This window comes from Heliangelus exortis, chromosome 1, assembly GCF_036169615.1.
Source record: "Heliangelus exortis chromosome 1, bHelExo1.hap1, whole genome shotgun sequence".
Taxonomy (NCBI): domain Eukaryota; kingdom Metazoa; phylum Chordata; class Aves; order Apodiformes; family Trochilidae; genus Heliangelus; species Heliangelus exortis.
The window spans coordinates 121,860,855-121,875,559 of record NC_092422.1 but is presented as its reverse complement, the minus strand read 5'-3'; the positions used below and the strand labels follow the sequence as shown (position 1 = coordinate 121,875,559).

The window sequence follows — 14,705 nt, the reverse complement described above, 5'->3', positions numbered from 1 at the left end:
GTAAAAAGAGTACGAGTTACATTAAGGTTCTACAGTGAAGACAGATTTTGTACCTACTAGACAAATTCAGTAAATACCTTTAGGTACCACAAAAAGATGAGAAAGATGAGAGAAAGAAATTCTGTTCTTTTACTTTGAACGGTATACAGAGCTTATTGGAAATGTTAATTATCGTCAGGGACTGAAAATGAACTTTGCAATCAGATTACCTATAGATGACTGATGACATTTTTGCTGTATAAATGCATCCAAGTACGGATCTATTATCTGATCTGAAAGACAGGAAGATTATCTGCAGACCCACCTTTTAAATTTGAGAGCCTAATTATACCTAATACAAGAAGACATAATGAAATTAATATGAGCTAGGAAAAGATCCATTATTCTGACTGATCAAGCAGAAATGAAAAAATAAAAGAAAAAAGAATGGAAATTTCATCTGTGCCTATTGATCGTGCCAAGCTGATGTTACCAAGATGGCCACGATTTTACTGCCTTCAATCTTTCGGATTTGCAGTTTCCAAAGAACCTCAGCAATGTATATATAACCAGGCACAGCCCCAGAATAAAGCATTTCCCTGAAAGCCCAGACTGCCCTCTTCTGGAATGAATGATCTTGCACATATAGAGGTCTTCACTGTCAAACATCTATGAAGAACATCTCACAAATTAAAACCTCACCTGATTTTGAGGTCTTCATTTTTTTAATTTGTTTTGCCATACAATAGACTTAAGAAACATGTATTCAGATGACTAAGAAAATTACTAGCATCTTGCCATGACACAGATACATACAGTAAAGATTTCTTTATGCAATTAAGTGGACTCAGTTTTATTGTAGAACGTTTAATGGTCTGAGCTATTGGATTCACCTCCTACTTGAGGTGAAATGCAATGCTATAAATGAATGATGATTCCCTCTTAATTTTTGAATATTTCTGTGAAAGCAATGTTCTTACTGCAAATAAAACTGTAAAAATAGGCCACACCAAAGCTGCATTCACAGTCTGCCCTGTGTATACTGAAGAGTCTCCATACACTTGTTGCAGGTTCTTCCACAAGTTAAAGTCCAAAACAAATAATGGAATCTTTATCCTTACATTTTAGATGCAGGCAACCAGATATCAAATATTAATATTTTTTAAAATTAGTATTTTATTATATTATTACTTAATTATTAGTATTTTCTGCTGTCCATGCAGGCAATATACATGGATTTGTTTAGACAAGGCCTTTGGATCCCAAAGCTAAAGATTCATGGACTTCTCTCCAGCTAATTGATCAGAAAATGTTGTCATATGCTGTCAGTTGCATAATAGAGTGCTGTGGTAAAAGTCAGTGGTTTTCTAATTGATAGAAATGCACTTATTAAAAATTGCAGTCCCTGTTTCAAATCAGCGGATGTAGGGAATTAGCAAACACCATGAGTAAAACTGCTATTCCCTAATATAAAAGGGATTTTCTCTAATCCATCAAAAGTTTCAGGAGATTCATTCTTCTTTGGTAGCATACTATTGAGATGGAAGTGAAATGATGAAGATTTTAGAATTAGAACTATTATTTTGTTGCATTTGCCTCCAGCTCTCATCTGCATGATAATGAATCATTGCAAGTTTCCTGAAGAAAACCTAAAAGCATGAAATTGAATAGGGAAATACCTTATTTAAGCTTATTTAAACTGCAGTTCCTTTCTCAGAAATCCTGTAAAAAGCATTCGGAGTGTTTCTAAGAGGGCAACAGAAAACTACCAGCTTCAGTTCCTATGAAAGTGGGTTCTTTCAGTATATTCTTTGTTTCTGGTCAACCAGAAGACCCTTGGCTTCCATAAGCATGAAAAAATTATTTGTTGCTTTTTGCTGATCATGCTTTTTTTTAAAAATGAGAGATATAAATGCCCAAGAATATAATATAGATTCCAATGCACACAGAAATGTACACTAATCCTCAATCATTATTGAATTTAACATTTTTTTAAGTGCAGATGTTCTTTAAATTTCTAGAACAAGATGGAAATCCAGATAATAAAATTCAGAGATTACAATCGAAATGTGATGAATTTCAATTGTCATTGTAGATCTGGAAAAGGAATAAGGAAACTTTCACTGAAACAACAGGTAGCTAAAGAAGAAAAAAAGCTGTTGTGGAACACTGCTTCTGCTACTCCTTGCTGACCATTATTATTCAAGGTCCATCTTGTAATAAACAGGTTAAGAGACAAGCCTCAGAGACTTTTCCAAGAGAGACAATTTTGTTCTCTTCTTTCTGATTTTTTCTATTCTCTTTACACATTAGTACTCCTTGTCTCTTGCTGAATTACAGGGCATCACCTATAATTAAGGGGTGAAAAGTACCTTAATGAACAACATAAAATGTTGGGGTGTTTATTCAGACTAAGACTATGTATGTGCTATACAGTATATGCTATACAGTACTTAGGTAATTCTAGTATAGAAAACATCTGAGGAGGGGGTGTGGAATTACACTTTTACTACAATTATTTAATTTACTTATGGTATACTGCACTCTAGAAAAAAATTGTAGAAGATGTCTAAAACTTTAGAACCAGTCATTTTTTGCCTTTATTGTTTTTTCTTAAATTTCTAGGCAGAGTCAGGAGGACATTCAGCTTCCACTCAATCCATAAGTTGAGACACCCACAAATTAGAAATGCACACTGGTAATGAGCATGAGATAGTTCCAGTTTCAGACTAAATGAAATAGTCATTAAAAGTTACTGAGTGCAGTCCCTTTTAATTTTAACCAAAGAAGATAAAAGTAAAACAAATCCAGATATTATGAAGAATTGTGAAACAGCAGAACTCTGGGTAAGTTAATGCCAATTAATGTTCCTTGTGTTTTCTTATTTTTACTTTTAAACAATCAGTATCATGTAACTACCCAGAATAAAATTGTAAACACTGAAGGGAATTTAGGGTAGAAAAACCAGTAACAACAAAAAACCCACCCAAAACCTAGAGAATCAAGTGACCCCAAACCTAGGAATAAAAGTTATCATTCAAATTTATTTCCAGATAGGGCTGAAAATATTTGCCAGACCAACAAAGCACACTGGTTTAGTTTCAAAGATAATTACACAGCCAGTCCAAGAAAAACAATATTAATAAATTCTCATATTTGAACTTTTTCTTCATTAGAACAGATGTAATTTCTCACCTTTAACTTATTTCATTACTGTTGTTCAGCAATAAAGTTTTCCTTCCGCCTAACTATGAAGTTCATTAGTTTTTTATCATTTAAAAAGCATCAGTTTTCAGACCCTACGAATCAGAAGCATACAGGATTCATCTTATTGGAACACTAACATTAAAAAAGCAAATTGATGAATTTGTATGGAATTTCAAAATATATATTTTTTTTTTATAGTAATCTACTTCTGTTCCCCTTTAAAATAAGTAATTCCATCTCTAGATCACATAAACTAGATCAAAGACATTTGTTTCAATTCATCAGCCTTCCCCTATACTATATTCTCTGTTACAAGCCCAGCCTAAATAAAGCAACTCAATTATGAGTAAATGCATGGTCTACTGACACCTTCGTGCTCCTGAAGTTTTGATCTGTCAAGAGGGAAATATTTTAATCCTTTTTAAAGCCTTTTCATTATGTAAACCTCTATATACAGATAAAATCTTCAGAGTTACAATCACTCTATTCACTCTATTCAGTTCTTATTTTGAGAGTAAATATATTAAAGTTTGGCTTTAATGAATCCCATTACTACTGCAGAAACAATGTCAGATTACTTATGAATCTTCCCTTGCTTATCTTTACTGATGGTTACATGATGATTTCTAATTGCATTTTTCCAATTTAAAATTCATATTAGAATAAGCTAACTAACCGACGATGAGAGTAACTGTGTACCTGAGTCATTGTAATTTTGAAAAGTATGCGACCAAAATTCTAGGCATTTCTGTAAAACAAAGTTTGGTTATTAAAAATATAACATTCAGGAAAACGTACATTCTCATAATATTGGTCACAAAGTATGAGTACTCTGTGTTGGGCAACTGAAAAAATAAATCAGAGATAATTCTGTGTATTTATGACAAATGTTTTTCACTACCAAAGACAACAGCAATTGCAGTTTAAACCCACAGACCTCTAGTTTTAAAAAACTTTGTTGATAGGCTAAGATTCTTTTTCTCTACCTGGAAGTTCTCTCTCTTCAACACTGTATGCCAGAGATCCAAAGGAATAATTAGCTGGACTGATTGCAGGAGCAGAAATAAAACTTGGACAGCCAATGGATGAGTTGATTTCAAAATAATTGTGGCTGTGATTCATTCGATGAAATTCCAGAGAAGATACTATTGATGTGCGCTGCTTGGGCTACAAGAAAAAGAGAAGTTTGGAGTCAAAAATAGAGACTTTTTGTATGGTTTTCATTACTTAACATTTTATAAATTTACCTAGGGATTCTCTGTTTTTACGTGACTCAAAGCCCTTTCATAAGCTGTGGTGATGTAGAGTTAATTTCCTCTCAAAATCTGGATTAATCTTTACCAGAAAAAATGCACGTCTTCATTCTAATCAATTTAATTCAAAACAAAATAGGGTTTTACAGCCTTGCATATAATAATTGCAATCATCTTTTGATAAGAAAGGGAGCTCTTCACCAGCTGCATAACAGAGTACATCTTGCAAAGCAATTAGATCACTGATGTCTATATAATGAAATTTACAAAATAATACCAAGCACTCATCACTTGAAAGCAACCCTCTGCTAATTATTCAGTTAATGAAGGGCTGCTGCCTTAACTATTCAAGACTGAAACGCCTAAAAGCTTAGATAACAAGCGTCACTTTGAAACTATACATGACAATCCAACTTTTCATGAGTTTTCACAGAACAGTGGAAAACTTGATGCTAGTTTGTATCAAAGATTTACTTTTGAAGTGAACCTCTGCACTGATCCCACTTGATGGCTGTGCTTTGGATCAGAGCATGAGAAACTCATTCCTTCTGGGAGCTACACCATAAGGTATATTACAGGATCATACCAACTCCTTGTGGCCTTTTGACCATAAGACCACACTAAAGCTACCCCAAATTAAAACCAATGTAATCAATACAGTGTGATCATTAGGTCTGTAATAACTTTTTTCATGACTCAAATAAGTTCCCCTTTCATTGCACTACTTACTAATATAGACATCAGCTTAATGCTTGATGCACCACAGACTTCAGAAGGTTTTCAGTGTCATGCTAAAATAACCTGTCACAGCACTCATCTGGAGTCATACTCAAAATATCCAAAGCCCATTGATGCTCCTTGCTGCTTCATGACCAATCATGTGAAACATTAAATGCATCTTCCAAAATAGTGGATGCCCTGCATCCAGGTGTACTGCTGTCCGAATGTCTTTTTCATGACAGTGAAAAAAGATCACAGGAAGTACTGCCTCAGAAAAGCTAAAGCTGAGAAACTCTTCTTGTTTTCCCACGTCAGTCTTAACAGATCAGAACATTTGTAAAGGTCAAGAATTTGCTACTTTTTAGTATCAATACTAAATTATTGCCCTGGGAGCAATAAGATCTTCTTTGGACCATGAAGCTGTTCGCCATCCCTTTCTTAGAACTTTTTGCCTTTTAAAATGCAACTTATCGCAGTGGAGTAGTTTTCAATTTTTTGTGTGGTTTATGTAATTTTTAGATTATGAGTCCTGCAATGTTTTTGTTACAAATACAGAAGCAGACTGTTCTCACTAAATATTCACTTTTTTGGTTGGAACATCACACAAAAAAAGATAGACTTAGGCTTGTATAGTATCGATTGCTTATTAAAGTTGGGCTGGGCACCATGCGAATTATCTGTGTCCTACCAAAACTGAGAGAAATTACAAAGGGTAAATTTGGGCATACATCTGGAACTCATCTATGGTCTGTTGTGGGATTTTACTTTCTTAAAAAATTAAAAATATCCTCTGCTTTGAAAGGCTAAATCCTAGGGCCAGTAATTTCATGGGGGAGTTCAATGAACAGGGGCGGACTCCAACATCAAAAAGTGTGGTTGAAAGTCACCATTTGGGACTTGAGCCAAAACAACATTCTGATCAGACCAAAAATATTCAGGTGTATTAATCAAGCCTAAACTGCATGCTTTTACTAGACAACAAACCCATCAATGACCTAATTATTTCTAAAACTGGAAAAGATATCCAGCCATCTAGAATACGCTCCCAGCCCTTTCTCAAGCAATGCAGTCTTTGTGCTTTTGCGCAAAGCTTCTGAATTGAAAAGGTGATGCTTCAAGTAACATCATGTTCAGGACCTCTGATTATTCTTAAGATGAGAAAGTTTCTGCCTAAAGGTGCATCTGGGACTGCCCAGCTCTGTCCTCCCCAGCAGGTCCAGAAGGAACTGCACTGGCTTTTGTCCAGTCAGGTCTCCAGCCACTGTCTGCCCCTTTCTTGCAGTAAGAATACCAGCACCTGCACATCATACTGCCTTTTACTCACTTAAGGCTGACCAGCTGTCTCACTGTACCTCAGTGTAGTATTACAAGCTATTTTATCACCTCTTAGAAGTTTCTCAGGGAAACACCTCCATGTTCTTGGGGAAAGGAGGGGTGGGTAGAAGGGAAAGCAGAAATTGTCCCAACTATTCTGAAGTTTCTTTTATAGATGAGTTTAGTTTGTAAATTCTCAGATTCTAAAAATATGTTCATCAATAAATAGGTATGATTTGCTCTGGAGACATGGGTTAGTGATATAAAATAAGTCTAGAGTGATTTTTGAAGATGATTATGGAAGCTAGAAACACTTTTTCTGTTTGTTTGTACTAACATGCAACCATCTGCTGACCTGAATGATACAATATACCTCCTAGATTATTTTGGGCTTTGACATTATCATTAATTCAGAGAAACATATCTCACTTTAATGTGTCTTTCCAATCTTAGCATTTTGTACAGAACCTTACACAGTATCTAGTCCTTCACAGCATAACACTTCTGCTATATTGTTTGGAATTAATAAGGCCCATATGTCAACATGTGCCAGTAATTTCTCTACATAATTACACAGCAATCAAGCATCTGAGCTTTTATAGCTAACTAGAGGAGACTTCTGCACCTTTGCTGTATCCTGTAAAATGTTATGTTTTTAAAGTGAGCATACATTAATGAACAAGTAGCAAAGAGAGATGTAGTAAGAGAGTCTGTGTTGAGTGCAACCCTCTGCCTGTGTCTCTCTAAAGTACAGTTCGCATAAAGACTCTAGTGAAAAATTGATTTTAATTTTTAATTGACTTTAGGATTAAATTCAGTTCCAAATTTAGAGAACTAAATTTACAGCACAACTATTTACATCCACACTGGGTATCCAAGCTTCCATTACAGTCAACTGAGATCTAGTCAATACAATCAATAGTGTCCAGAGAACTCACTCACTTCACCCTAGTCACCTTGCTATTAGTTCACTTTCTTTAATACATGCATCTACCATCACTGGAGAACCCCTGGAGCACCCCACCTGGCCTCCAGCTGCCATCCAGATGAGTGCGGTTGTCACTTGTGTAGATTTTATATCATATCAGTCTTCACGTGCATGCCAAAGACATGAACTTCAAACAACATTAGATGCCTAATTTTATGCAACTGTGTTGAAATCAACATCTCTCTTGATTGTGATGGCAGATTAGATATCCAAATCAGACAGAGATTTGTATATACAGAGATGAAAGCATGGATGTTTTAGATCCAGAATGAGTGCCACCTCTAGATCACATGTAGATGCTCTGGATATCTTACTTCATCTATCAGATGAAGTAAGATGGTCAAAATCCAGCCTTATTGGCGGAATCTTTAACCAGAAACTAACAAATCACTTACTGAAGTCTTGTACCTTGGTTTCCTGGATTGCATCTTACAAAGCTACTTCTAAATTATATTTACCAAGATCTCTCGAGATAGGTCCTGAATAATCCTAAGATAGTTTACTACCATAAAGTCCAGGAAATGTAGCCAGGGGTCAAGGTTTTACAGCTGTGGAGATTTTACAAACACTAAACACTGTCCCAAAGAGATGATGGTTCCCTAGCCAGCTTTGCCAGTCCCTGTATGCCTGCCTCATACTACTCAACACACCTATGAACACTTAGATAACCCTTGGGAAATCAAATCATATGGTTTAACTTCACCCCAGTATGTATGCTACATAACTACATGCAAATTTGACCTTAAGTAGATGCTCTTCATTCATTACATTAACGTGTGTCATTTATTTGTTATGTGTAAATCTCTTTAATGACTGATTTTGTTTACTTTAAAATGTTTCTGCATGATTATTACTTCAGTTGCCATAATACTGACCTAGGAAACTCTAGACTATACTTAACAGCTTACCAAATCAGACTAATGAATAGACCATATCATCAATGCAAAAGCAAAAGCAAATCAATAAAAATCTTTAAGGTATTGCAATAACATGATTTCAGTAACTTGCAAGTCAGGTCAAATAAGAAGAGTATTTTCATGTTATAGTAAGTAGTGAACATATAGCAATTTAAACACTGCAAAATGGGAAAAGTCCTCAAAATACACATACTGAATTGCCTTTCTAATAAAAAGGTAAGTGAAGACATACTTAATGCTCCCATGAATATGTCAGTTGTATGCAAATTCTGTAATGCTACTCTGACTCATGTGGAACACTATGAGCATGTGAGGGATCATGCAAATATTTCTCACAACATTTAGCAGAGGGAACAGGGCATAATTCCCAAATTTAGCATAAAAATATTCTTCCAACTTTGAAATAGTCTGCAATAAAAGCTTGTGACTCCGTCTTCTCTTATCATTGGGGTTTGTACAGAGCACCATCACAGCCTTTAAAGAATTTAATTCTCACAACACTCCTCTGCACTGTGACAGAACTATTAGCCCCATTTTATAGATGCTGAACTAAGGTATAGAGCTCTCTCAAGGAACAGTTGTGTGGTGCATTAAATCACTGGAAACCAATGAGAACAGAGAAAATTTTGTCAAATTCCAGCTGCCCAACATAATGTAAAAAGCTGGTTTATACAGTGCCAAAAGTGAACAACAGAATAGAGAACAGGCATTCTCAAATTCGAGCTAGCATATAACATGCAGAAAGTAAGAAGCTGTAGCCCCTTTCCCAGGTCATCTCATATAGATAACACAGTCTAAGGGTAGCCAAGTGGCTGCATAAATGCCTCATTTTGGTACCTGCCCAAACAATTCCATTCTTATTCTCTGATTAACTTATTTCTAAGTAAGAAATTTTCCTTTCTAAACACCCTGTTCTATTTTTACCCACTCACATTTCCTCTCAGCTCTTTCTTTTTCCTATTTCTCCTGTCTATTGTTACATTCCACCCAAAACTACTTATTTTACTCTGGAATACCCATCACAGTATCCTAGCTGATTCTAATTCTATTTGGTCTTCCAAAATTTGCTTCTCTGCTTCCTCTGTGGCTTTGTCATCACAGTCTCTCAAATGAACTCCCTAACTTTCCTATCATACTGACTTTATCAATCACTACATTCATAGAATCATCAAGGTAACATTCCTCTCATTGTCCTTCAATTCATCCAGTTTAAACCTCTGCCCTCCTTTCAGTACAACATTCATATCATTTTTATGGTTTCTTAGTCTGTCCTCTGTCTCAGCATCCAAACATACCATATCTGTTTCATTCTTTGTCACTTTTGGTCATGTATACTTACATAAAATCCCATATTATTAATAAATTTGCTGGTAAATACAGCCTCTGAGAAGACAGGCTGCCCCAGTACCTCAATTCAGATTTGCAGAAATCAAGAGGCCTGATAGACTCCTATCAGTCAGTGCTGCTGCCCAGAGCTTTGTGATTTATAGGAACTAAACTAAGATGATCAAATAGCCTTGAAATTGCAAAAACTGGAGATTACAATGAATCCGGGTTTGATTCATCTGTGTCATCTAGAAGTGAAAGATTGTGATGAACAACTACCAGACTCCTGAATCAATTATTCTGTCAAGATTCAAAATGCAATGTTAAATAAACTGAAGACACATTATCTTTTTAGGTAGGTAATCTAATTTTCTCTTTTTTGTTGTTTCGTAGAACTTTATGTTGAAGTATGACTACAATTAAAAATAATACATAGGCAGTGTCAGCACCCATCTTGACATTCTTGGTTTTGCTTCTCAACATCTTAATCTAGTTTAAGAGTGGAAGGCAGAAATAACAGTGCTGGGCAACAAATATATCACAAGCAGCCACAACAGTGAGCTTATAAGATCATGGGAATTTAAAAAAAAACAAAACCCACAAAAACCACAAAAAAAGGACAATAGAGAAATGAGAAATGGTTTCACTGGTATTTAATTGTAAATCCTTTTCATTACTAATAGCATAATGTATTTTAAAACTAAATTCATGTGTAATGGTACCATAGTGCCAAAGTCCTTGGAATTTCTGTTTGACTGATTTTTAATTTAGAAAATGTGCCTCTTGCATCTTGTGTGAGCAGCAAGTGAATACATCTTTCCAGCAATCTCATGGCCCATCAGCATACTTCTGTTAGAGACACACTCAAGGATACGTAGCTCTTTCCTGTACCCTGTGGTTAGAAAGTCACACAATGTGAATCTAGGTAAGATAAATCCATAGTTCTTTCTGTTCTCCTCCATGCATGTGACACTAGATACTCCTTTAGGAGTTCTCCGTCTCAGTAAGTAGATAAAGGCCAGGGGGTTGCTGTCCCCTTCCATCTTCTGGCTCTGGTTTTATATTAGGTGACAAATCAGACCGGGAATAAATAAGGAAAAAAACAGATCTTCTCCCAGTTTCCATTTATCCTTGGCTTCTACTTTTCTTTTAATTACGTTCATATTGCAGCTGTGGGTTGTGAGGTATAGCAGTCCTAAATGCTAAAAATTGTATCACCTTTGTAGTGGTTTCCCTCCCAGACTGACGTGACCAGAATTTGAAGATACAGTATTATTCCTATCTTGGAAAAACATTGCTTGAAATAAGCTCAAAATTGCAAGAGAGAGCTTGGTAAATGGAATGTGTTATTCTACATCTATAAAAAGTTTCTAACTTTCAAATCTTAAAAAAACCAAAACAAAAAAACAGTTGGAAAATGGATGTAAGGTCATTTTCTTAAAAAAACCAAACAAACACCTCAGCTTCCAGCTGTTAGGAATATCCCATTTTCACCTACAGATTATGAAAATTGCTTTTATTGTTCCATTTGTGCATTACAAACTTTGAAGGTTTAAATTGTATGCTACAGAGAGGATGCAAGCATGAAAATGTGGTTCATTTTGGGATGATACAAGATGCTTAAATAACTAACGGGTTCAAGACCACACAGCACTACACAGAAACAAAGGAAAATGCTATGAATCTGGTGAGATACCCATCACAGCACTGTAGGTAAAGCTTTGATGCTGAGTGTGCTACTGTTTCCAAGTATTACACATCCTAGGTAGGGCAGGGCAATTGGCATGGATTGGTTCACAATCCTACTATTAAACTTTGCCTTCAGAGTGGGGTCTTCAAAACAGAACCACCTACCAGGAATGGACCTTGGCCCATTCAAATTCCAAATCAGGCCTGACAGTGGATACCGTTGGACAGAGAAAGTTGTACAGGAACAAAACTATACCCAGGACTGTGCTGAACAAGTTAACAACAAGAACTTAGATACCAGCATAGGTAAAAACCTTACAGATCTCAGAAGCTTATTTTATTAGTATAGACACACATACTTACCTTTCAGTATCTGAACTATTTCTGTGCTCCTTATTTCACCAATTTGGTCTGTTACAAATTCAGCAATGAAAAATGTTCTATTTTCCTGTAAGATTTATGCTTCTGGTAAGTCAGAAAACACAAGCTAGAGAATCTCTCCACATAAGTAACCAACTTCAACCAAGAAAATTTATGCCTGTAGAAGGGATGTTTTAAAAACAACATTCCTGTCAATAATGAGTATTCTTCTGCTTTAATTTATACTTGTGCTTTAGTACCTTGTTGAACTGTAATTAACGCACTCACTTGTACTGTTTGCTATTTTCATTAGTACTGTGATTATAAATGGTAGATGTGTTTATGTTTTCATATTATCTTAGCTCTAATTAAAACAATCTAAATAGAATTATGTTTTATAGTTACTTGTCAAAAGAAATCTTTTTAAAAGCACCTCTTTGATAACACTGTCATTAATGTTGTTATTAAGTAGTCACAGAGTATCCATTATGCTCTAAGAATTTTTTTTTTAAATATCCTCTTCTGGAGCTGTAACATGTTTTCTAACTAATAATTCTGTGATAATACAGGGAGAGAAAAATCATTCCTGTCAGAAAATTCCAATCATAAACTTTTTTTTTTTTTTTTTTTTTTGTAACTGATAATCAGTATTTCAGAATAACAGAATTTCACATCTGTCCTATTTTAAGTCACAGATAGATGACTTGGTAACTACATCTTAATGGCATTGACAAAATATCTATCAGTTTGTTTTCCTTTTTTTAAAGGCTCCTTAGGAGCTTTATTTATCTGTTTGGTTCTTCATTTCAACATCATTAGAACAAGAAGATACCAAATAACGCGCAGGAGATTTCCACAGACACTTTAAAGGTTTAAAGCAGAAGTATGTAGAGGGAGAGTTTTCTGAAATATATCTCATACCTAGAATCAAGGTCTCTGACTGCTGTCAACTATCTTAAAGAGTCTGCAGCCCTAACGGATACATGCAACCTTAGAAACACTACACAATACAGGAGGAATCTTAAGACCAGGCAAACTAATGATGAGGGCTAAATCTTCCCATCTGTGGCCTGTACTCTGCATCTTTATTTTAATGGGTCTGGGGAATGCTCAGCCAGCACCTTACCAGTGGTCAGCACTAGAGCTTCATAAAACCACGTACAAATAGGTGGCTTTGACTTTGGAGATGATGGGTTTGATCCCCCCAAAATTTTTATCTCAGTGAAGTCTTTTTTGAAGTCTTTTATGCCCCTTGTGCTAGTGGTGGATACTGCACACAGTTGCACAAAGTCCAGCACCAAAATATACCAGAAAAAGAAGCATGCACCTCAACAGAAAGGTGCTGGCATGGCATGTGCTGGCATGGTTTTTCTCCATGGCAATTTTCCAGGTTACTCCCTGCCTGCCTGAGCATGTTGTAACTTGGGCTGTGAACAGAATGCATTTCACTGGACAAAGACAGTCCTTACATCCCAGCTGTCCCGCGATCTAATTCAGAAAGTGAGCAGAGAGCATTTATTGCATAACTGTGCTCTTCAGCCCTACTTTTTATGCTAAAATGTAAAATAGCAGGTTTTCAATCTTGCAAAAGAAGTTCAGTAGATGAATCAGAATTCCCATGCACTTGTCCCTTGCAGTGGGTATTTCAGGAAGTTTCCAGAGACAGGCATGGGCCAACTCAAGTTAGTTGTGACAAGAGATGCATTTCATTTAGGAAGAACTAAAGTTACTGTAGTAGGTGTTGGCATAGGGAGGAACGAGGGCCACTTCACCAAGGGGAAATAATGACACTAATCCCCTTGAAAATCCTGTCTATCAAACAATTAGTTCTAAAAAATTATTCTCTGGAATAGAGAGCTGCCTCTAAGACGATTTTTTGTTCAAAGTAATTCCTGCACCTAACTGCAAAAAGGGTGAGATATCATTTTCTTGAGCGTAAATTATTGTTATTTTTTTAGGTCTACTAGAAATGCTCTGAAGCACATACCTCCTATGGCTGGTCTGTCAATTCCTGTCCAGGCTGCTATTGAGGGTGTAATGTCATGGTCCCTTCTCTTTCCCTCTGAGCTACATCAGCACAGTTATTCCAGGCTCACTGTGCATGCACAACATAGTTGCACATTAGGCAAGGTGTACCTGGTAGCCCAAATAAGTGGGACAGGTCTATCAGAGGCTGCAGATGTCCTGCAGGATTCTACTACTGCTTGCAGAAAAAATGAGAATTTCTTTTGTCCTCTTACATTTTAACTATTATATTGCTAGATGTCTTAGCTAGAGGAATGATGAACCATACATGGAATTGTAACTTTGGTCAAAGAGGTTTAAAAAGATAAATAGAAAAAATGATGACTGATGTAGCAACAGCACATCCAAACCTACAAGAAGAAGAAATTATAATGAATAGATTATTGCAGGTCTTCACAATAAAAACAGGAATAAGATGATGAAATTTCATTATGTCAGAAACACTGAAATTTAAGTTCCTTTGTGTTTCTACCAGAAGCCCTCTTTATGTCACTGAAAAAACATTCTGGGGGAGTTTGGTTATTCACATAAAATGGGGAAAATACTAGTTCATAATAGATAATATCAAAGTAATTTCTAAATAATCCACACTTAGACATCAAAAGCTGTACCTACAGTTAGTGATTTGAAACACATCTAAGAAAGACAAAAGGAAAATAAGTGAATGATGGTTTACATACAATAATTTCAAAGATGAGAAGTCAGAATTCAACTTTATGAGAATTGTCCAATGACCACAAGTGAATCATTGGCAAAAGAAAGTGTCTCCTGTAAACAAAGGTGCTCTTTCTCCCTCTATGTATATAGTTTATTTGTTCAAATGGAGCTGAGCTGAACAAATAAATAAGAAGAGGCTTACTAAACTGAGTGGCTAATAACAAGAAATATACCAAGTGGCACACACATCCTGATTTTGCTCAGGATTCA

The 14,705-nt window shown here is 35.8% G+C and overlaps 1 protein-coding gene across 4 annotated transcripts in view; it reads right to left on the bottom strand.

Moving 5' to 3' along the window:
* The window catches only part of ANKS1B (ankyrin repeat and sterile alpha motif domain containing 1B), a 414,385-nt gene that overhangs the window by 251,816 nt on the left and 147,864 nt on the right, over positions 1–14,705 (bottom strand). For all 4 annotated transcript variants that reach the window (XM_071764199.1, XM_071764208.1, XM_071764216.1 and 1 more), the window contains exon 12: positions 4,173–4,353. In XM_071764199.1, the coding sequence (XP_071620300.1) occupies positions 4,173–4,353 (181 nt within the window). The remainder of the gene's footprint in view (positions 1–4,172; positions 4,354–14,705) is intronic.